The 23,219-nt window shown below is 44.8% G+C and overlaps 3 protein-coding genes across 7 annotated transcripts; 1 reads left to right on the forward strand and 2 right to left on the reverse strand.

Annotated features, from left to right (window-relative positions):
• Positions 1-154: 154 nt before the first annotated feature.
• mea1 (male-enhanced antigen 1) lies at positions 155-1,945 on the reverse strand. The gene is made up of 4 exons (XM_004077020.4): positions 1,647-1,945; positions 1,041-1,380; positions 785-902; positions 155-711 (listed from the first exon to the last, which is right to left on the reverse strand). The coding sequence occupies exons 2-4, from the start codon at positions 1,353-1,355 to the stop codon at positions 530-532; spliced, it is 615 nt and encodes a 204-aa protein (XP_004077068.1). The 5' UTR covers positions 1,356-1,380; positions 1,647-1,945; the 3' UTR covers positions 155-529.
• lrrc73 (leucine rich repeat containing 73) lies at positions 1,503-7,904 on the forward strand. 5 transcript variants are annotated; one of them, XM_011484237.3, is made up of 9 exons: positions 1,504-1,654; positions 2,413-2,649; positions 2,977-3,267; positions 3,346-3,506; positions 5,616-5,738; positions 5,816-5,916; positions 6,091-6,313; positions 6,992-7,061; positions 7,624-7,904. In XM_011484237.3, the coding sequence occupies exons 3-9, from the start codon at positions 2,996-2,998 to the stop codon at positions 7,655-7,657; spliced, it is 984 nt and encodes a 327-aa protein (XP_011482539.1). In that variant the 5' UTR covers positions 1,504-1,654; positions 2,413-2,649; positions 2,977-2,995; the 3' UTR covers positions 7,658-7,904. The 5 variants fall into 5 exon arrangements, 4 of the variants coding, with proteins under 4 accessions (XP_011482538.1, XP_011482539.1, XP_011482540.1 ...); XR_002291814.2 differs by having other exon boundaries at positions 1,505-1,654; positions 6,936-7,061; positions 7,624-7,677; XM_011484236.3 differs by having other exon boundaries at positions 1,503-1,654; positions 6,992-7,904.
• A 620-nt stretch (positions 7,905-8,524) lies between these two features.
• dlk2 (delta like non-canonical Notch ligand 2) lies at positions 8,525-23,114 on the reverse strand. Its single transcript, XM_011484239.3, has 6 exons — positions 22,871-23,114; positions 14,169-14,274; positions 12,546-12,603; positions 12,284-12,414; positions 12,060-12,204; positions 8,525-10,607 (listed from the first exon to the last, which is right to left on the reverse strand). The coding sequence occupies exons 2-6, from the start codon at positions 14,248-14,250 to the stop codon at positions 9,905-9,907; spliced, it is 1,119 nt and encodes a 372-aa protein (XP_011482541.1). The 5' UTR covers positions 14,251-14,274; positions 22,871-23,114; the 3' UTR covers positions 8,525-9,904.
• Positions 23,115-23,219: the final 105 nt, after the last annotated feature.

Here is a 23,219-nt window from a genome sequence, read left to right on the forward strand (position 1 = left end):
ATTTACAAGTGAATCTAAAATGTTATTTTTTTGAATCCCAGAAGTATTCTGGGATTGAATGTGCTTTGGATTATCCATCCATACTGAGCATGCTCAGACATGCTTTATAGAAATGACTATCCCAGCTTTTGTGAGACAGTAAACTCATCACTGAAACACTGAAGACTTCCTGTTAGTTTATTCCGCAAGGTCATCAGTGTTAGAATATTAAAGACTTCAATAATTGTCCAGGAATGAATAAGCTCCTCAGTTCTGATCCCCCTGATGTTCATGCTGAGTCTGGTACCACATAGTTCTGTAGGTCAAGCATCATGGGAGTTTGGGGGAGGGGGTGCATTATCCCTCTGTAAAGCTTAGCTTTGCTGCCTTGACGACCTGCTGAAAAGACATTTGTGGTACACTACAGAAATCAGGTGATGGTGCGTTGAGTGACACCTATTAAAAGAAACATAATATAGTGTTTGAGGGGTTAAGACTGTCTGTTGTAGGTAATGTTGCATTCAGCGTCCATTATGTAGGCATGGTGCATTCAGGGTCCTGGGACATTTCCCCGGCGGTGCAGACGCAGGGCAGCAGCACTCTGCCGGGTCTGCAGTGTGTGCTGAACCATGTCCTTCCACTGGTCATCTGAGATCTCTTGGGCCCATGGTGGCACGCCGAGGGAAGGCAGCGCCACAGCCGCCATGGTCTTCTTCACCAGCTCCACATGGTCTGAGAGGGACAGGAAGTGAGTGAGCTGACAGGAAGTGATGCATCATTCTTGGCAGCCTGCAACTTGCTTGACCTGCATCCATGGGAATGGAAGATCGGCTCCTCAGGGCCGCCGCTCCTTCTGGGTCGTCCTCCTCCTCCTCCTCCTCGCTGTCTGGAGGTGGAGCTTCTGGAAGGTGGAGGCCCATCACCTGCAGAGTTGGGCAAATTGAGGAGGAGGTAGAGAATGAACATTATTTTTCAGAATTCCCTTCCCCTTGACACTACCAGCAAATGTCAAAGCAGAAGAGGAGATCCAAGAGACAGACAGGAGAAGGTGCAGGTCTCACCTCTATCCTCTGTTGCACCTGCTGCAGCTGCTGAGCGTGGGAGGAGCCATCCACACCCCCAGTTTCTTCTTCCTCCTCCTGCTGTTCCATGCCGTTTAGGCCATCCGGCTCCTGGTTCAGAGGCTGGTAATGGTACTCTCCAGAAGCCACCTCCTCTTCCTCCTCTCCATCTATTTCTCCTCCATCCTCACCCCCGCTCCAAACAGCCCCCCCAGGCTGCAGCACGTCGTCCACAGGACGTTCCTCCTCCCCCAGGTCGTCCTCTGAACTCGGCAACACTCGCTCAGGTCCCATAGCTGAGACCCACACTTCCATCCACGGAGTCCACACCACAGGTGTTCTGCAGGGACGATATAATAGAGAGGAGATGCACCTCAGCAGAAGATTAGCTCTTCAAGAAACTCCCTGCAGAACTTTAGAATGTCACTGCAGAACCAAAGAACTTTAGAACGAGTCATGTAGACCGAAGCACGCGAACGTTAGGAACAGAACAGCTGGAGTGGAGCGACTAGCAGCTAACGTAGCTAGCTGCTAATTGAGACCGCGTCAATGACTCTTTGATCAATATGACTTGCCCGCGTGTACTCGTGGGCCATGGTCACGTACCTCGGCAGGTGAGCTCCTCACCTATCTGTCTCTCCTCCTCTCTTAGAGTACCTGTCAGCCCGTACAACAAGCTTTCCACTCACAGGCTTCCGGGTGCGTGACAATCTAGGAACTAGACGTACCTCTGTCTGACGTAAACTATTTAAATGTTTCCGTTTACTTATTTTATATTCTTCAAATTAACTTTATTTATTATTAAAACGGGACATGGATGTCTGATTAATAACAACTGATAAGTTTTAATTTTTAAAAATCCTTCCTTTGTGTCCATGGCAACGTTTTTAGAGAAGATTAGCTAGGTCCCAACCGGAAGTGAGCTAAAAAAATAACGATCTCATCCAGTACAAGACGTATCACTCACAGAAAAACATTAAAAAGAAAGTTTTATTACTAAAAGATGTTTTAGCACAATCACATTTGGTGTTTTTAGACCTCACGTTTAACAAAGTGTTTTTCCACCATTTTTGGTTCACTCTTTTAGAAGTTTTAATGGCAAACCCTTTTAGGCTGGGATACATTGTTGTTTGTGTCAGGCTTGATACCATGGGCAATGACAGCTTTATTTTCGGTCACTTCAGAAATAAATGGTTCTGATTTAAAATGTTTAATTAAAAAAGCATGTCAACACGCATGCCAAGTTTATGTGAGGTTGTTTAATAACGCTTAACCTATTGCTGTTTCAGCCTGATTTGTATTTTGACTGTTGTCAACCTGGGGTCCACCGAGTCCCTCAAATTGCTCAGAGTGAGCCCTCTCTCCCCACCAGTCTCTGCGTCTCATAGTAACGACACCTGCAGAAACTGACCGGGACCCGCGGTGCTCTGCAAACCGAGAGGCAGACGTCCCTGCTCGGCTGCCGCCGCTTACCAAACCTTTTCTATTGATATTCCATCAATCGGTTCCGATGTTTCCGTCACTGCGCATGGCTTGTGGATCGATCAGTGAGTGATGACATCAGCGCGTCACCGTCTGGACTCCACGTGAGGTGATCGATCATAATCAGGTAAATCAAAGTGACCTTTTTTGAAGCTGATCATTAGATATGTCCTCGATTCACAAGCTGATGTTCTGAGATTATCTTTCGTTCACTTGGTACCGATCAGCCTCTGATAATTTAGGCTTAATTGATGGGCTAAATTAATTTGATTGGCGATAGAGTGATCAATTATATCATCCAGTTATTTGGTAATTTACTGATCAATAATCTGTTTTAGCTAAAGTCATTCCTAGCTGCTCTATTCTTTCTGTGAACTTGACCCTATTCAGACTTCTGGTAGTCTCCATGGTTCTGGTCTCTCATCTGGGTTTTGTTACTTCCTGTGTCCCTCAGGTCTCCCAGTCTTGTCCAAATGCTGCTGGGCTCAATCCAGATTATGGGGGAGCTGCTGTCTGCAGCCGAGGTCCAGGAAATCTGTGAGAGCCTGAAGGAGAACGGTGTGAGGCTGCTGTCTGTGCGCGGCTGCCAGCTTTCTGACCGCGACTTTGAGCGCGTTTGCCGCAGGGTTGCAGAGTCCACCTCACTCGCGCAACTAAACCTCAATCTAGGCGTAGTCTCCAGCATCAGCCGCACGCGCCTCCTGGCCGATGCCCTGAGAGCCAACCGCTCCCTGCAGACCCTGTTGTGAGTAGAGCTGCATGTCATTGGTTGCAAGACCAGGTTTGGAAAATTCTGACAGATTGTATGTCCCCCTCTCTGCAGTCTTCACGGTAGCCCACTGCTGGACACCGGTCTGCTGACCCTGAACACGGCCCTTTCCACCCACCCCACGTTGGTCTGTCTGGATCTGGGCGACTGCATGTTGGGTGACAAGGCGCTTGCTCTGATCTGTGGGATGCTGCCTCCAGATGGAGCAAAGTCTGGTAAAAACCACAAAACAAGTCGCAGAACACGAGATGAAAGGTGTTGTCCAGTGTCTTTAGGGGACCTTAAATGTTGTAAAGCCATTCTGATATATGAGTTGGTGTCATATAATTCTGGCTGGACACAAACTGCAATTATTAGTTTCTCCTCCGTCAGCAATTTTCAAACGGTTGGCACCTCTGAGATTTAAAGGGAACGTGATCCATACGTCAATACCAAATCCGAGGCCCTGACTGGTCAAAGTTCGACCTGGTTTAACTTTCACAGCGTGATCGTTGGCCACGGGTTTGCACGTAGAGCCCGAAAACGGTCATAGAAACTTGCGTAGCTATGCGTGAATGTGAGAGATCACAAGTTCACAATAACACGGAAAGCCAAAATATGCGTTAAGGTTTACATAGACTTTTCATTGGAGGTGGCCACTTGATTGCATGTTGTCAAGGGCGGTGTGAAGTTAGCTTCAGAATTTCTCTGATCTTCTAAGATTCTCTGAGGTGCTTTCAAGTAACTTTAAATGTAGGTGCTCTATGCAACATGAGTCTTCACAAGCTGACAGGAATATTCCTCTCTAAATGTCATACTGGTCACCATTCATGCTGAGACAGATTACTTTTGATCCCAAAGTACGGTCCATTTAATTGCTGCGATCACCCTTGTCCTTTTTTGGAGTGCTTGATCTGCCAGTAGAGGTTTTCAACAGTGTTCCTTGGACTCCAGAAGGAAGGGTTTTGCTGTGACCATAAAACGTGACAGAAAACATTATGTCAGTTGTAGACAACACACAGATCAATGACTCCCAACCAATCAGTCCTTTGTGACCAAAGCCTATGAACCCATTGGGGTTGTGACAAAAACTTTATGATTATGATGATTAAAGGGTCTATCTGAAATAAAATAAAAAAAACCTTAAACCATAAATAGATTGCATATTGGTGATGTAAGTAAGCTTTGACGTGTCTGACAGAAGTAGTAAACACCGCCCCCTGCTGTACTGGCATGTGTAGCTGTGCATTTGAATGAATGGGGAAAGAAGCATTTTCAGTCCCCTCACCTAACAGGAGCTGGACAGGCTCCAGCAACCCAATGACCCCATAGGGGTATGAGGGGGTAGACTTAAAAAATGAATGGATGACATTTTAACATCTTTGGCACAGTTCTGTGGTTTACTTTTAGGAAACTAAGTAGTCATCGGAGTGTTCTCAGGTGCACGCACCTGCTGCTCACCGTTGCTCATAAATACTTCAGACTCGCAGCGTCTCAGACATGTGAGAAACAGCAGAGCAGCAGCTAAAGGGACGAATAGGCTATCAGTTGTATGTCTTGGATCAGGTTCACCTGAAACACCAGCTCAGGTTCCAACCCGATCCTGTTCCAGATGGTGGATGTAAATGAAAAACTAGGTCTAAAGTGTATCAGGACACATGCCCTGTAAAATATTCTGGATATTAATACTTCATATTCCAACACGATGTGGTTCATGTTGAATTGAATTCAAAAGGTGCCAGATTAATCCTGATGTATTTTAACAAGCGAACAGAAAAGGGAACAGCATCCCCTTAAAATAGTCAGACTCATTAGAACCACAAATAAAATCCTTTAGAATGAGTGCGAATGTTGACAATGATACAATCTTTCCAGACAGGATGGGAAGTCTGGTAGCATTAATGTTACTGAAAATCTCCGTATGGATCCTGAAGTCCCCCGAGAGCTTTTATTGGGGAGAGGGGTGACATATAAGCCATAAAATTTGGGAAGATGATACACCAGGACTGTGGGAACATGACCAGTCACCAGACAACTGTAAAACCATTGATTCAAATGGAAGGGAGGCAGAGACATAAGCAGAAGACCTTCCACGTCTTGTAATAGTTCTTTGATACCATCTCCACCACCAGAGTCACATGGTTCACAAGTAGAAACCCACTTCAGGGGGAGTGGAATCATTTAAAGAAGTTGTTTGGATGCTGCCATGTTTTATTCAAACATGGAAGATCTAGCTTACGGAGATGGAGAAAATGCCCCTTGGTTGAGAGTGGACAGAGGTTCAGATGACTGAAGTTGGCATTGTCTTGCCTGAAAGTAGTGTCACACTGTGTGTGTGCCTCCAGGTCTCAGGGAGCTAACGCTTAGCGCCAACCCCGGAATAAGCTCCAAAGGTTGGGCCCGCCTCTCCATCGCCGTGGCTCACAGCTCACAGCTTCGGGTGCTTAATCTGGACTACAACCCGCTGGGTAATGTTAACAATAAAGTGCAGTGCAGTGACTGGCATCTCCTCTCAAGTAAACATCTCTGCTGGTTCTGTCTCCAGGTGATCAGATTGCAGGGATGCTGGCAGTCGCTGTTGCGTCCAGCAGAACCCTGGAGGTGCTGGACCTTGAGGGAACCAACCTTACCAACCAGTCAGCTCAGGTAAAATGGGTTTTCCAACATCAATGTTAAGCGATCTACAGAGTAGACGGTACATGTTCTGGGTAAGTACTTGGAGTTTTGCAGCATAGTGTCATAGATGTCCAGGTTGAAACAGGTGACCCAGTTTGTTTGTAGAGTGAGTGGTTCTGGACTGTTTTCTGTTTCTGTGCACAGGTTTTCCTTGACATGGTGGAGAACTACCCAACAAGCCTGCGAGTTCTAGTACTGGTGGAGAATGACATCAGCCCAGAGCTGCAGCAGCAAATAAGTGATCTGCTGTCAAATGGAGATGACGATGACAGAGAAGCTCCGCCCTCTCCACAGGGCTCCACCCACAGCTTTGCTCTGCAACCAGTTAAAGAGAAGCCCCGCCATCCCACCTGGCTTCCACACAGCAGTAAGGGCTGACCACTGCCTGACCCACCTCAGAACAGAACCAGTCCAGACTGCATTACCCAGACACACTGCTTCTGGTTCTGTTGGTTCTGTTCAGTGGTAGCTCTTGCCTCTGTGATCTGTGCGGTGTTTAGGTGTCCTCAGTCGTTGTAGGACATTTGTGTTCTGTGCAGCCATTGACTCAAAGAGGAAACTGAGTTGGGATAAAAGAATCAACTGTTGATTCTGATATGTCCAATTGATCTGTGATGATATGGTTTAATCCCTCCCCTTGTTGGAGATCCCTCTCTAATCTTACCGAGGTTTGTTCTACTTTTGGTTCTCATTGTAGTTCATTTTCACTTTAAAGGAAATCACCAAACCCATTTGGGAATGTTACAGATCAATAAACTGTATCAACACTCTGATGAGTGTCCAATGAAAGCAGCAGAACAGGTCCTGGGATTTTGGAGCAGATTGGGTTGGTCAGTTTGTCTTGACATGTGACTTGTTTCAAAAGTTCTGCAGCTTCTGGTCTGCAGAATCCCTTCAGTCCTAATTCATCACCACATGATGGTGCTGCTTCTCTGTGAAAACTGCAGTGTTTCAGTGACTGATATGTCATCTTGCATCCATCTGCTCAGCTTCGTCTAGGATGTAAAACCCAACCCCCACAATGCTCCAGAACTTCTCTCTGCAGGTGTCTCTAAAGATGTCCTGCTCTGCTTCTCCTCCCACTTACCCCCGACGGACCATAGTCAGCAGTTCAAGTTAAGAATCTTTTGTTTTCAACTAAAGTCACATACGTTCTTTACAGTTTATTGTTGCTTGTTAACCCATAAAAACCCACATCCATTTTTCCTAAAAATAAAATTGTGTATTTGACCACAAACCAAGTGGACCACAGAATCCATTTCTGATATTTTTGCAATGACTAGAGGTCTAGGATGCCTCAGAGGCGTCTGGATTAAACTGGAGAGATTAGGAACCCAAGAAAACACAGTATCTTCTGGGTGGACAAAGGCTTGGCTGAGACCTGGGTCTAGTTCTCAGATTCAGACAGAAACTTGCTTTGGTGCTGTAGCCAGTTAGCTTAGCTTCAACACTGCCAAGGGGGAAACTGTTGGCCTGTGTGGTTCAGTGCTGAGACGTTTGGTGAAGATTTGTGGACAGTTCTGGAAAACAAATCTGATGCTTCCTGAATGGTTTCTAAATAATATGCTCTTACTGATCCAGTGATGGTGGGGAAGGGGTGTGTGTGAAGTGACCTGGATAGTCCTGGACCTGGCCTGGGGTGTGATGGTCTAACTGTGTTGTTTTCTGACCCCACAGACTCCTGGCCGGAGGTGGTCATGCTGACATCTAGTCTAGGTGAGACCTTTTTGGCTGAGACGGAGGCGTGACCCCTCCCACAAACACGCTCACCTCCTCTCAGACCGCTGCCCCTCCCTGGTTCAAAAAGTGCACAACACTTGATTGGAAAGCTTAGTCAATCAGATACACGGTTGGATGTAACACGTGTTGGTGGAAGACAAATGTTTTGTCTTTCACATGAATGTTTATCACTATGATGTCAAAATAATAAAACGTTTACAGCACCAGAAGAACTTGAATCTGATTATTTTTATTTAACACAAGTAGCACAAGCTCTCAATTTACCGGTCGATCTTCATTCCAGTACTCACCTATGGTCAAACCTATGGTTTAGGTCATGACCGAAAGAACGAGATCCCGAACACAAGCAGCTGAAATGAGCTTCCTCTGTAGGGGGATTGGGCGCTCCCTTAGAGATAGGGTGAGAAGCTCGGTCACCCGCGGAGAGCTCAGAGTAGAACCGCTTCTCCTCCACATCGAAAAGAGCCAGTTGAGGTGGCTTGGGCATCTAGTCCGGATGCCTCCTAGGACGCCTCCCTGGGGAGGTGTCCCAGGCATGTTTCACTGGATGGAGGCCCCAGGGAAGACCCAGGACATGCTGGAGAGACTACGCCTCTCGGCTGGCCTGGGGGTCCCCCCCAGAGGAGCTGGAGGAAGTGGCCGGGGCGAGAGAAGTCTGGGCATCTTTGCTTAGAATCCTGCCCCCCCGACCCGGTCCCGGATAAACGGAGGAAGATGGATGGATGGATGGACAAGTAGGAGTCACATGACCTGATCCATGGGACTTAGTTCACATCGGAGTGACTGAAATAAAAGTGCACTGATTTATAGGACACAGATGCTAGAACTTTTTACTGTATAGTTTCACTTCAGTTTATTTACAACATGCTAGTTCAAAATTGAGGTTGGATTAAATTGCTACATAAAAGGCAAAAGACAAACTGAGGTTTATTTCTATTTGTTATAATCTAATTTTGTCCAGACCATTCCAATAAGGCCTGATAATCTTAAGTGCATACTACCATTCTATGAGTGACCAACAGATTACATTCAAAGGGTTATTGATGTAAATTCAATACGGAGAAAACCAATGGTAAGTGGAGAGAAAAACTCCCTCTAGATGAAAAATTAGGAAGAAACTACAGCAGAACCAGGTTTAGTAAGATCAACCAGCAGAGAACAGCAAAGACGGGCAAACACAATGAAATGGGCAAATTTGTGATAAGCTTAAAATAAGTAACAGCTGCAAAGAGAAAAGAGGAATCAGACGTATGAATACAAAATCCATCAAACATCTGTAATAGGACATAAGAGAAATGTAAGCAACCAAAGTAAAAATCTAGAGAATGAGGACTTGATGCATCTGCCAAAGGCAAAATGCATCTATTTGTGATGTCATCTATGAAATCTCTTGACTATCTAGGCTTTAACCCTTGTGTTATCCTATGACCCCACCCTTACATTGACGTGTTATCCTACCATGACAAAGGTGGATAAAGGTGGAGAGGATCTAGTCAAGAGCGGTCTAGTGGGTTTAGATGACCCAACTCCCAGTGTTAAAGTGCTTAGGATAGCACAAGGGTTAAGCTGATGTTTCCTTGTGTTTACTGTCTTAAACACTTGGCCAAACTGTGGAAACAAACAAAACCTGCAACATGTCTTCACTTTATTTTATTCTTGTTTCTTTGCTCTTCTCTTTATCTTCTCATATGACTTTCATTTGAAACCTAAACGTGTCCATGTTGTCATATTTGTCTTTCAGACCGAAACACCTGAGTTTTTGAGAGTAAACTTCTCCAGCAGCTGATCCCTGCTCTGGTTCTTTAACCAGAACAGTGACCCGTAGGTTTCCCAAGTGCTTGTGTGAGAATGTCTCTGAATCGTTTGAGTCCTTTAAAGCAAACAGGATCCAGATGAGGGTCGACCTCCTGACCACGACATCATGAACCAACCACTGCAGTCCTTCTGAAGGCAGCCACTTCAGAGTCCAGCTGAAATAAACAGGTTGGCAGAACTGAAGCTGGTCCTTCTTCATTTCTACAGCCAGCGGCATTGAGGACTCACCCCTCTGTCCTTGCTGCACAGAGGCTTTAGGGACAACAGATCCACAGGCTGATGTTGCTCCTCAATTGCCAGGCTGAGAGTCTCAGAGCAGCTGACCTGAATGGGCAGAGCCGCTAACCTCAACAGTGCTCTCTTTGCTTTTCTTCTTGTCATCCTCATCCTCATAGCAACCAGCTTAAACAGCCTCCAAATTTAACTTCTTCTGTGGTTCTACCGAGTTCAGAAAGCTGATCTGGCATTGCTGTGTTTCACTCTGTCCTCGCCGTCTGCTCCTCTCGGCTCCTTGAGAGCATGGCGGTGACCAGCCGGCGGTGTAACTACAGTTTTGGCAACGGCCCCACAGCACCAAACCACTCGTTAGTGCCACCGCTACCAAAGTCACTCCCCCCAGAACCACGACAACAATAAGCTGAATGTCCGAGAGGCTGGCTATTCCACGGTCGCTCACTGTCACCTTCATCAGTCTGTTCCCATGTTGAGTGATGTTGCTGCTTCTTTTGCCTTTTCCCTTCTCCCCCTTTGTGGTCCAGTTGGGGCTGCTGAGCGACATCTCACAGGTGTTTCCCATGTAACCCAGCTGACATATACAGCGAAAGCCCCCCGCAAGGTCTAGGCAGCGGCCGCCATTCAGGCAGGGCTGACTAGCACAGTCGTCCAGGTTGACGGTGCAGAAGCGTCCAGTGAAGCCACTGGGACAGATGCATGAGAACCGATTGATGCCATCCAGGCAGATGGCGTCGTTGGCGCATGGCTTCAACAGACAGTCGTCTATGTCTGTCTCGCAAAACGATCCAGTGAAACCCGCCAGACAGCGGCAGGTAAGATCTGCAGCAAAACCATCAGCGTCTTCACAAAGGCCACCATTTTTACAGGGAGACCTGCAAGGAAAACAGAAGAGGCTCAGGTTCAAAATTGAAAGAATAAACGCCAATTTTAGCTCCATCACATAAGTTACCCAAAGGTCTTCATGATTTTCATTTGAGACATGTGCTGAACTTTACAGAGAAAAATTGGAAAATCTCTTTAAATAAAAATGCAAAAATGCTCTGTGTTAAAGAAGCCAAGCTGAATTTTATATCAAACTGGACAGTTTGCGGCCTTGTGTTTTGGTTATTAAAATAGGGACCTTAGGAATCTTTGTTTTGAAAACTCCATTCTGATGAAAATTGTGTATTGGGTGTTTTAAACATGTTCCTGTGGCATTTCTCTGATGATGGAGAACATGTATAAAGAAGAATTAAGCTTAAAATTGAATTTCTGATTTGTTCCTTCAAATCATTGTGAATCAGGAGCAGACAAAACACCGGGTGACGAGCATCAGCAAGACTCAATCTTCTTGCTCCGCTGCCTCCGATCCTTCAACTTGTAGATAAATAGATCCATGTATGTCTTCGTTTTCCTCGTCTGAACTGGCATCTGGCTCCAACCTGTACAGCTGGATAGCTCCAATATTGCTTACTGTTTTGTTGCACTGGTAATGTTAGGTTGGGCTCTGAGCTAATGGGAGAAAGTGTAAACAAAGGGATGATGGGAAACGCTGACAGAATGTAGGGACAGGCTTTTTCTGCGCCAACAGTCTCTACCACAACTCAGAGGTGAATTTCTTCTGAACTATGTCCTGGAAAACTACAAAGCTTTGTTGATTTTTGCAAATAAACAAAAAACCCTGGCATAATTATAATTATTATAAAAAGACCACTGGGAATGTCTTTGCAAAAGAAAAAGAAAATCCAGCCAAAAGTATGTTGCAGGAATAATAGGCTACCAAACCTGGGAGGGGTTCAAATGAAGCCTTTACCAAGTTTCTTTTGACTGCATGGTAAGATAACAACAGCTGCATAATCAGAGTGCCAAAGATGTGAACCGTGTGAGCTACCAGCTAAAAACGAACAGTTCTTGGAAATTTCATCAACTAGCTCACAAGTCAATATTGAGCTCCATCTTCTTTTCTTTAGGTACCAGTTTAGGTCACCTAACAGGGTCTGTGTAGTTTTATATTTGTAGTGCTTTCTGCTTTAGTTTGTCTTTTATGCTGAAATGGCATTTGCTTTGCAAGTCAGCTGTGGCTCTCTCTGTGTCTGACCTCCATCTCAGTAAATTCATCTGAGATGGATCAGTGATAGGTGCGCATTATGTATGGACAGAAAAATGCCACCTGGAGGTGAGAACCTGCTTTTCACAGTAAAAGCTTCACATGTTTGACTGAATTACTTTCCTGACATGTTGAGTGGGGTGTGAACACCCCCCACCCGTGCAGCCCTCAGACACCAAAAGCTTGCCTTAATCAGGCACTGATGGGGTCAGCATGCATGTTTGATCTCTTTCCTCACCTGATTTGATGACATGGCCCCGACTTTCGTTGGCACAGGTGGCCATGATAGCCTTGTGGACACAGACAAGTAAAATCTCCGCTGTCCTTCATTGCACAGGTGGCACCATTCCGGCATGGCTGCTGATTTGAGCACACGCTAAGATCTACCAGCAGAGATGCACCAAACATGTCATATTGTGAAGACAACTATGGCTGACAGACACACTAATAGCAGTGCCTCACCTTTGTCACAGAATCGCCCCCCCCATCCAGGCTCACATGTGCACTGCCATGGCTGCTGGCAGGAGCCGTGCACACAGCCAGGCATGAGCACGCAGCGATCGCAGTGTTCACCTTCCCAGCCAGGGTCACACCTGCATGGGATGAAAGTAAACAAGGAAAGGGAGAGAGAAGGAAGATATAGGGGAACAACAGAAGATGATAAGAGGTTTAAAGCAGCCTTGGTCCAACTGTCAGTTGCAGGGATGTACAGTGGATCACTCACCTGCATATTCCAGACTCATCACAGCGACTGTTGGTCATGTTGCAGCTGCAGTCACTTCCTGCAGGAAACAGGAAACGTGTCTAATCACAGCTCACGGATTGGAGGATGAAACAATGTCAATATATTAGGTTGGTGACATGGCCCTCGGTTTGTCACTGAGGAATGGTCGTGGTGCATTTGCCATAACTGCAAAGCACAAAGATGTTCATATTTTCTTTATTCCGTTGTGGTTGGTCGAGTACATCTACAAACTATTGCCTTTATTTTCCATAACATTCCTTTGTAGTGCAAATTATTCAAGTTATAAACTGACCAATCAGATGCCTCAGTCAAAGTTTTTGGTCACACGTTGAAAATTCAAAACGTTTGATTGAAGGATTCTCCCGAGCCTGCTTTCAAGTGGTGGCTGTTTTGATTTCCAACAAGCTCACTCCTAACTGACCAGAGTGGTTGCCACTGAAATGCTGACTCAGATGACGACTGAATTTACTTTATTTGGTTGGAGCGACAAGAAAGCCATTTTTCTATGCGTGACATCACACTCACTCGGTCCAGTTACTGAGAGTGGGAAGTGTGGGATCTGGCATGTGAGCTCATTTTGGCCCTGCAGGATCTGAGGTTTGTTTTTCAGTGCTTTCAGTGCTGACATCTGTGCAGGACCAACCTTGGCTAATTACTGGGTCTTAAGGCGAGAGTAGCGACCAAAACCATATAATCTGTCTCTGCTATTTGATGACACAGCAGCTTCATAACAGTAAGCACAGCAGCACGTGCCACCACACACACACCTGCTTGTGACTCAGCGTCTGCCACAGGTCAGAGGCCAGGTTTCTAAGGTTTTGATGACCCCCCCAAATGATGACCCCCCCAAAGCACCCCACCCCTCCACAGTGAGCAGCCTCCCAGGAGGGCTCACTATGAAGGGAGAGAAACGGCTCCTGAAATAAATGAGAGAGCAGCAAACAGGGGGCCAGCAGTTCTCATGAGTTTGATCACTGAAAAAGGAAACTGGATCTCAAAGTTACTATCTTTGGCACAGATGTGACAGAGAAGCGAGGGATTCTGGGAAAACGTGGACATTTTTCATGGAGAAGGATTGCATTTGAGGCTGCTGACCCAAATGCCTTGTTATGTTCTCTGTGGGTCAGAAGGGACCCGTATGTGTGTGTGCATGTGTAAGTTATGGTACATTTGTCAGGAGTCTAGTTCCGCTCTGACATATGACCGGTTCTGTGAGCAGGTTAAGCTGCCCTCAGCCTGCGGCTATGCTGTTGACGCCTTAGCAAGTCAGGTAATACAAGCCTGCATTTTGATTGGCCAATTCATAATTTGATAGAACAGCAGGGCTCCTGTCCAATCAGCACACAAGTAGATGTGACTTAATTGTCCAGTTTGAAGTCACATTAGTTAATTAGCTGCAGCTGAAACAAATAACTCACAGTGCCCTCTAGTGTTTGATGGTTAAACTACAGTATAAAACTCACTGAAATACGCAGGAAGACAGAGTTCCTGTCTGCTCAACATCTGACGTCGAGTATCTTCATCTGACACCAAGAGGTAGTCTTCCCTGAACGTGTAAGACTGTTTTCTGCAGAGTGACCAGTTCATGTGTTATAAACCTACCTTGACCTGCTGATGACTGGATGTGGAGGACAAACCAGCAGCTCAGGAGCAACAGGACGCCTTCAGCTCGGACCGGCGCCATGTGGGCTGAAGTGAGTATGGTGGCCTGAAACAGAAGACGGATGCGGTGAGCTGCTGACCCAGAATCCGTCTGTGCACTTCACATGCACACATGCCGCCAAGTGAAAGCTGACACGCTTATGAAGACGCCGCCGCTTTGGGCTGTCATCATATGGATCAGCCCAGGAACCAGGTGCCAGTGAGATAAATCAGAGTTGTGGGTCCAGGATCCGGTCCAGAACCACAGGTGTGTGAACCACAGATGAGCCGGTAACACTGGAAACTACACCCAGGAACCCCCCTCCCTTTCCAGCTGCTTCCTGTTTACAATCTGAAACAATTTACATACCAATCACCATGTGCAAGTGAACCCCCTCTGCCAGCATTAAACCTATGGGAGTTTGTGTGGAAACGTGACAAAACACAGCAGCCTTCATTTCTCACACTTAAGACCCAAGGGAGAACAGGTCTCCTCAGTACCAACACCCATAGCCCCACACAAACCCCAGATCCAATTTGAGAGTTACACAACAACTGCTGACAGTGAATTCAACAAACCAAGCACAGAAGGAGACCAGGACCGGAAGGAGCAAAACCTGCAGAGCTCAGCTTCATCTTAGCCACTCATGCAGTAGTAATATTATTTATTTTCACATCTTTTAGTTTTGCTTTCACATTCTTTGTTGCTTTCACATTCTTTGACATTCACTTTCATTTAAGTTAGCATTCACTTTCCTTTAAGTTAGCATTTCGCATTCCTCCAAGTTAGCATTTCCCATTCCTCTAAGTTCACATTCCTCTTAGTTGCCATTTCTCATTCCTTTATAATTGGCATTACACATTTAGTTGACATTTCACATTCCTTTAGTTTGGCATAAGACTCCGCGCAATTCCATGAGACAAATATCCATAAACTTTTGGGTAATAACTACCCCTAATGGAGCTCACAGGTGGAAGCTGGGGAGGAGGGTGGGGCAAAGAACGCAGTGCTGCAGTACAGAAGGATGAACAACTAACACACCTGGACTTAAATAGGAGGCTGCACAGGTGAGTTGATTAACTGACCCGCCCTAGGGGAGTGGCCTAAGTAAAAGCCTGCCTGAGTTGAATGCCCGAAATGCTCCCAAGGTCGCTCACTACCTGAAGGCCAATTTGAACATGCCCCCTTGATTCCCATAGAAGAGACAGGAGTGTGGTAAGTGAGAAGGAAATATTCCAGAATTGTGCTGCAGCCAAAACCAAAATGATGAAAAAAGATAATCGACAGCAGGGCTGGTCAACCCTGGTCCTAATGCCTAAATCAGGTGTGTTCAGTCAATCACGATGTGGAATCACTTAAGACAGCCAATCAGCAGAAAGATGGTCAAGGAGAGCTGGGAACAAGGCAGGATTGTGTTTCTTGAGGAGCCAGCACTGATCTAAGGGGTAGCTGCTGTTGCAGGAAACACCATCAGCACCACTAGTGCTTCAACATCTGCAACACAAAAAAAGAAGATAAAACTGAACCAAAGTCTGAATCACATGAGCTGTGAGGGTCGAGTGTCCCTGATATTAGTGGCAGAGCACTAGTGTGGAGGTCATAAACTGGGGCTCAGCAGTACAGTTTTATCATTAGATGAAGGTAGTCCACCATCTTCTTCACCTGAAAGTCTGTTCTAAGCTTGCACATTCCTCACCCAAATAAGAAACAAACCCAGAATGAAGCCTGAAGGGGGTCACCCATGTTGACCACAGTGAACTCCACCCACTTTTGCGATTAAAATCGAGCGATTAGGCAGGGCAAAAAAGTACAGTGAGAGGTCTGTTAAGTTCACTTACATGCAAAATAAAAATAACAGCCCCCAAATCATATAAAAACTGTCAGAAGTCAGACCTCTGTCTCCCCCTCTGGTCACCAGTGGAAACCATCTACAGAGTACTTAATGCCCTTCATCTCCCAGCAACCCCAGCGTGCACTTCCTGCGTGCCACACATCTGACTCTCATTCACTCAATCAATCACAGTCTACTTAAACTCTGCACTGAGCACTCACTCAGAGCGAAGTATTGTTTGTGCCACTCTGCCTGCATTACCGACCTGATCTTCTGTACCCTGACCCTGTTTGCCTCCCCCTTGCCCCCACGCTCGCATGGGTCCTGACTACCCCTGTTTCTCCTCTGATGATCCTATGCCTGTTATCGACTCCTGCCTGCCTGACCCTGATTTAGCTTTGTGGACTTTTAGCTGAGCCAATATAAACCTGCAGCATTTGGATACAGTTGTCTGCCCCATTTTGTTACAAAAGAATACCCATAAAGATAACTAATTCAAAAATACCCCCGCCCCCCGGTATACAAGCACAAGCAATAAATATCTTCTCTCCCGTGGATTCACAATTATTTCAAAAATGTTTCCAGCATCTGTGTGAGTATTTCATGGTGCTTATGAAAGCATCATGAATGCATCAAAATCTCAGACACACACATGAAATACATCCAATGAGGAGAAACAAAGGTTTAAAGTCCCACTCCAATCATCTTTTGATCTATTGTAAAAAGCATTTCCAGTGGTCTCGTAATTGTAACTTTGTCCTTTTTAGCCAAAATTCAAAAAGCTGTGTCATTTTCTAGGTTATAGTTTCTACAGAGCAGCAGGAGTTCATTAGAAATTGCCTTCTGAGTTGTGAGACTGTTGGTGTAGAGTAGGCTCACCCCCATCATGTCCATGTTTACACTGTCACCCGCCGGCTTACAGTCCTTCACAGCCCAACCTAACATTACCAGGGCAAGAGACTTTACAAACAATTTTGGAGCCACAAGCCGTACAGTTTTGATCCAGATTCCTGTTTAGACAAGGAAGAAGAAGGCATACATGGATCTGTTTGTCTGCAAGTGGAGGCATCAGAATGGAGCTGAGCAGGGAGCTTGTGGTTTACCGATGTAGGTCCTACGTCAAACCCACAAGCTTTTTCCAACTGCCTTTTTTCGTTTTCTCCTGTTTCACAAGGATTTCAATAAAGAATTGTTCAGCAGTTACAGTGTAAGTTTAATTTTATATATATGTTCTCCATTCTTAGAAAAGTTCTACAAGAACATGTTAAAAACACCATTTTCATCTGGATATCAGCTTTTGTATTAGCCAATAAATTCACTTTTGTATTCATTATCAATTTCGGAAAATGCAAGACTGAACTCATTATTTTCATTCTATCATAAGCTGAGTTTTGACCAATTTGTTTGCTTTAATTTGATTACTTTTAACTTTTTACAGTGACACTGTTTGGTTTCTTGTGTCCAATTTTGGGAGTCTCTCCCCACCTCTGCATGAATGATAGTTGGTTCTGTCCATGTTAGATGGAGACCAGAAGAAGAAAAGAAGCTGGCCTAACTGAAATACATGGGCAGAAAGAGAACTTAGCACTGAAGAACAGGAGCCCATGATACACAGAGGTTCTCTGGCTAACAGGATATCTATGGACTCCTCAGCTCCGCCTGCTGTTGGATAAGAACCTCTTTCCAGCCCCTGCTCCCAGGCTGTTGCCGTGGTGACAGACCCTTACTTCACTCTGCCCACACAGCCGACTGTCAGACGGGAAACAAGGAGCAGGATCATTTTTCCAGAGATTACAGTGAGGAACACAACCTCCGCACAGACAGGAAGCAACATGCCTGGATTACTGACATACCAGAGCACATACACACACTCACACTCAGCTTTTATTTCAGCAAGTTTGCTACAGAAAGAGAAGAATGAGGGCAGTCTGTATGAAGAGAAAGCAACAGGTGGCCAGTGAATGCAGCACACAGTCCAGCTGCAGGAGGCTGACTGGGACCAACTGCACCCGTTGGACTCAAGTCTACTGGGGCGAAAAGCTGTGATAGACCTTGAAGAGGTACAGACACTTCAATGAAATCATCATAAGGAGCCAACATCCTCTAGAAACATCTTTGCTCACCATTACATATCCCTGCTGCTGCAGAATCATCACACCATGACGCCTTCTGCTGATTCTTCATGTGAGCTCCTTGTGCAGCCTTCGGCGTTTCTGCTAACCCTTTAGCACCTCCTGCTGTCGGATCAGATCCTCTTTCCAGCTCCTGCTCACGCAGCATGAATGTGCTTTTGTGTTCACAAATAAATACAGAATGGTCCAAAACATCTGCATGCAGGATCATGCTCTGGTATGTTTGCATCTGCAAACAGAGGAAATCCACGATTCCAGGAAAACTCCAACAATCACCAAGGACAAAAACAGGCCAGTTACTGGACGGATAGATGGATGGATGAGGACAGTATCTGATTGTGCTCAGAAGAATGTTGCAAAATAAACTGAAAATAAAGTAGACCACAGGACCACAACCACAGGAAAGACAACAAACTACATACCACACCTTCAAACCTTCAGGATCATCAACAACCTGACATCCAACATTGAACCCAAACTAGATACAGAGTCAAACTGAACAGTATCTGACCACTGCAGATGGAAGTTGTAAGGAGCCATGAAAACAGAGATCATCATGAGAAACACCATCACAGAAAGATACAGGACCCCAAAAGGGTACATGGGGGAAGAGCAAACAGAAAAAAACCCACAAAATCTCCAATACATCAGTTATCAAACAAAAGAAATAAGCCAGTCATTGCAACACCAGGACCAGACAAACTTGGACGGACAAAGATTTTTAGATGGACAAACTCAAAATCTGTGGACTATCTTTTTTAAAACAAAACAGAGATGTGAGTGAACCCAACAATAAGAACACACGATGAGCACCGACCAACTCAGAAATCACAAATGTTTGTAAAGACAAAACACATTTGTTTGTAACTGTGACGACAAGAGAGCAGGAGGAAAACACAAACACTGAAACATCTTTTTTAAGACAAAGGACATACAAGTTAGTGACTTGTAACAGTGATTTGTAAATTCAAGGGAAATACAGAGAAGAGCGCTAACCACTGTCCCACCGTGCAACGTGTCTCCAATTCTGAGAGGGTCAGCCAGGAGGCAGGTAGATGAAGTAGGAGACGTGTTGACATCCTCAATTACAATCTTTCTGGAATAGCCTTCCTCTCCATCTTTTTGTCTTGTTCCTCACTTTGAGGGGTAATAGTAATGCTTTAAAGTCTGTCCATTTATAAGGAAAAATTAAACAATCCTTTAGCAGCAAAACTGAAGGCATGACTTAAAACCACAAATTATTTTCCTAATTGAATTAAAAGAAAGGCTTTAAGTCTAGCCCTCAAGAAATACATTTGTATCTGCATTTTAAAATTAGAAGAGGGGGTTAATTCCACAAAAGAGGAGACACAAAGCAAAAGTCGCTCCCACCCCAGAAACACAGACACTCATTTCTCTGTGTTATTCTGAGACAGGATGTTTCTGGTTTTAGAAATAAGGCAGAAATGAAAGAAAGACATGCTAGAAAGTTAAATTCATTTTAAAGTCAAAGTTTGATCAAAAACGACTCCAGAGTTTCTCACAGAAGGACTGGAGAGTCAAACAATGCCATCCACTCTCATTACACTGGGGTTTCCTGAAGCGCTCAGGTCGGGGAGCAACCTCCTTTTCTGAGTTTAGGAAAAGAAAATTACCGACAGGAGTCACCCAGTTCTTTAAATGTTTAAGTCATCCTTCAAAACAGAGCCTTGATACTTGATACCCAGACACTTAAGCACAGGCGCCTGCTCATCACTGCACAAATAGATTATTTGAACGAATACAGGAATGTGTGTTTGTAATGCCTTTGTTTGTATGCATAAGTACATGCGTGTGTGCCTTTTATGTATTGTGTACATGTTGATATGTGTGTGAAGGTTTTTGGCGCCAGGTTTTGTGTTTTGAGTGTATGGATGAATGTGTCATGGACAGGCCCAACCCTTTTGATAAACATCTACATTTGACCGTAATGTTGATAAACCTCCAGCAACTTGTTGCCTCTTTTTGTAATTCGATCCCTTCACATTCTTCATTTTTAAGCCTTCTACATCTTGACCCCTTTTTTCCGTTTTTTGTCCAACACAAGAGGCCTTCAGCTCTCATCTAATGGCCACACTCCTGGAGAGGACAAGTTTAAAAAAAATACATCTTTGAAATCTTATAAACTACAAGACATCTCCTGGTTTAATAGAAAAGCATAGCTGAGTAACCATCAGAGTAACAACAGAATTGTTTGCTATGCTTTATAACAGTGTTACTACTGGAAGCATATTTGGACTGAGCAGGACTGGACTAAGCTTAGAGCCCTGTGGCAGACTCATTCACTCAAACAGATGGGAATCTATTAGATGATATGATTTAAACCAGCTTAAACCATTTCCTGTTACATTAATGATACATTCCAGTAGCTGCAACAGAATGCTCTCAACAACTGTGTCAAAAGAAGCACAGAGGTCTAAAAGAACAAGTACAGACACAAGTATCTGCAGCTATAAGGAGATCATGGTTACCTTCAGCAGCATTGTCAGTGCAATGATGTGCAAAATCCTGACAAAAACTCACAAATCATTGTGTTTAAATGCTGACAGAGGATCTGCAGCAGTTTTCTCAAGAATTTTAGAAATTAAAGTGAGATTAACTACAACTTGTTGATAAGGATGGCCTTTCTTAATAGAAGTTTGATTACATCAACCTTGAAATGGAGTCTGGTCACATGGACATAAATCAGCTTTAATAAAGATGGATTACTCTTTGAAATGTCTTTAAACAATCAAGTTGAAATTAAATCCAAGAGATGACCTGGAGACTTACAAGAAGACATTAGTGATGCTGGTTCAGAGAGCTCAAGAGGACAAAAGTGACTTAAAATAATTCTGGATAATTGAAATAGTAGTGAGGCTGCACGGTGATGCAGTGGTCAGCGGGCTGGAACCTTTCTGTGTGGAGTTTACATGTTCTCCCTGTGCATGCATGGGTTTTTTCCAGGTGCTCAGGCTTCCTCCCACAGTCCAATAACCTGCTTTATAGGTTAATTGGTTACTCTTTAGTGTCCCTGATGTGCATGTGTGCGTACGTGTGGGAGCCATTGTGTGGTCCTGCGACTGACTGGGGACATATCCAGGGCGTACGCTGCCTGTCCCAGCAGTAGCTTGGACAATCTCCAGGAAACCTTTGACCCCGAAAGAGTTAAAGCATCTCCAGAAAATTGGATGGATGGATGGATGGATGGATCAGTAGTTCTTGAAAGACCATCAGATACACCCTTTGGGAGTTTGTTCTGACAATTCTCTCTTAATTTGTTGTCAAATAGATCGTGAAGTTTTCACAGAGATCTAGAGGAACATGCAGATCAACAGAACTGTGACTCTCAGTCAGTCTGGCTCTAGAATAAAAAAAACCTGGGCTTGTTCTTGTTTGCATCAATTTATGATGTACAGCAAGTAGTTTGAGTAGGTCATAGGGCTTCCTTGGCCATCAGCACACCGTCTGTGCAGATTATGTAAAGATGTTTTGTCTTTGTGGATCCAAACTTCCTTTTGGGGTTTTTTGAGTTATGGTTTAATATTCTTAACTAATTAAATTCAATTAAATTCAATTTACATAGCCCAATATTACAAACACAGCTGTCTCAAAAGGCTTCTAAGAGTTGATGGAGCTTATTTTATTCATTAATTCATCTTCTAAACCCGCTTTGTTCCTTTCGGGGTCATGGGGCTGCTGGAGCCTATCCCGGCCACTTCCTGGACAGGTCGCCAGTCTGTCGCAGGGCCACAATCACACACACTTGCACTCTCACAGAGCTTGTTTTAGGATGTTGTAAAACTATCAACATTGACCTGTGGAGGAGTAAAGACCAATAAGTTATCCTCTACTGTAGTGGCAGGTGTACAGAGAGCGTTTGAACAATTTCTTCTTCAGATTTAGTTGCAGTATTTTCTGAAATAGATCAAGTTTATTCTGTTTTCCTGTCAGGTGGTGTGTATCCAGCCAACACAAAGGTGTTTTCTGCCCTATTTTAGAACAAAATCAAAGGAGGATGAGCTCAAGACTGCCAGTAAATGAAGAAAAATGTACAGTAGATGAGATGATACACTGTGACATGATCAAGAATCGGTGTTCTCTCAGAACTGCAGTCACCTTTAGATTAGAGTTCCTTTGGAATTGTATTTGTCATTTAAGACCCACACCGATAATCTTTTTATCTACCGTAAAAGGATCCCCAACGGCCTTTTATCAAGTTATCAATGCCATTTTTGGCCCAAATCAAAAACCTGTGATGTTTCTAGGACATAGTGTCTGAAAAGCAGCAGTACTTTATTAGAAATTGCGGCGGCTAAGTTGTGGGCCGATCCTGATTTACCACAATTTGAACAAAGAAATGTAATTTTTGGCTTAATTTTCTTTATATGTGTTCACCATCATCAGAAAAAATGCCACATGAACATGTAAGAAACACCAAAAAACACTATTTTCCCTCCTTTTCACAGAACTTGAACTAATTGCATCATCTGCAGCGCCCCCTGCAGGAAACTCAGGTTTGAGGAGTGAGGCTCATTCTAATGAAGAAGGTCCATGTCTGCCTCCCAGAGCAGGAGACAGCAAATAGCGCTTTAGATGCAAACTCAGCCTCACACTGTTAACATTCTATCACATTCAAAGGCGACAACTCCAATGAAACAGACAGACAACAGATTGTACAAACACAACAAGCTGCTCCTACCTTCCTCTGACCTCCTCGCTGCTACAAAGCTCCTGGATCTTCAGTCCCCTCCTCCACGCACACACACACACAAACACACACACACACACACAGAAAAGCACACACACTCAGAATGATGCACAACGACCCAAGCAGACCCACAAAACGTGCAATGCTCCTTTGCTGGTAGTTTTGGCGTTTGTGTTAAAGCTGCAAGAGCAGACGAGGAGGCAATCCTTCACCCTTCCTACCCTCTTCAACAAACACTCCCCCTCTGGAGGGTGCGACCCTGCCTCGCACACCCACACATGGACACGCGCACAGGGGGTGGGAGGAGGAGCTGAAGTCTTGGTGTTTTTGCTGTTAAATG

The sequence above is a fragment of the Oryzias latipes genome, chromosome 15 (assembly GCF_002234675.1).
Source record: "Oryzias latipes chromosome 15, ASM223467v1".
NCBI lineage: Eukaryota > Metazoa > Chordata > Actinopteri > Beloniformes > Adrianichthyidae > Oryzias > Oryzias latipes.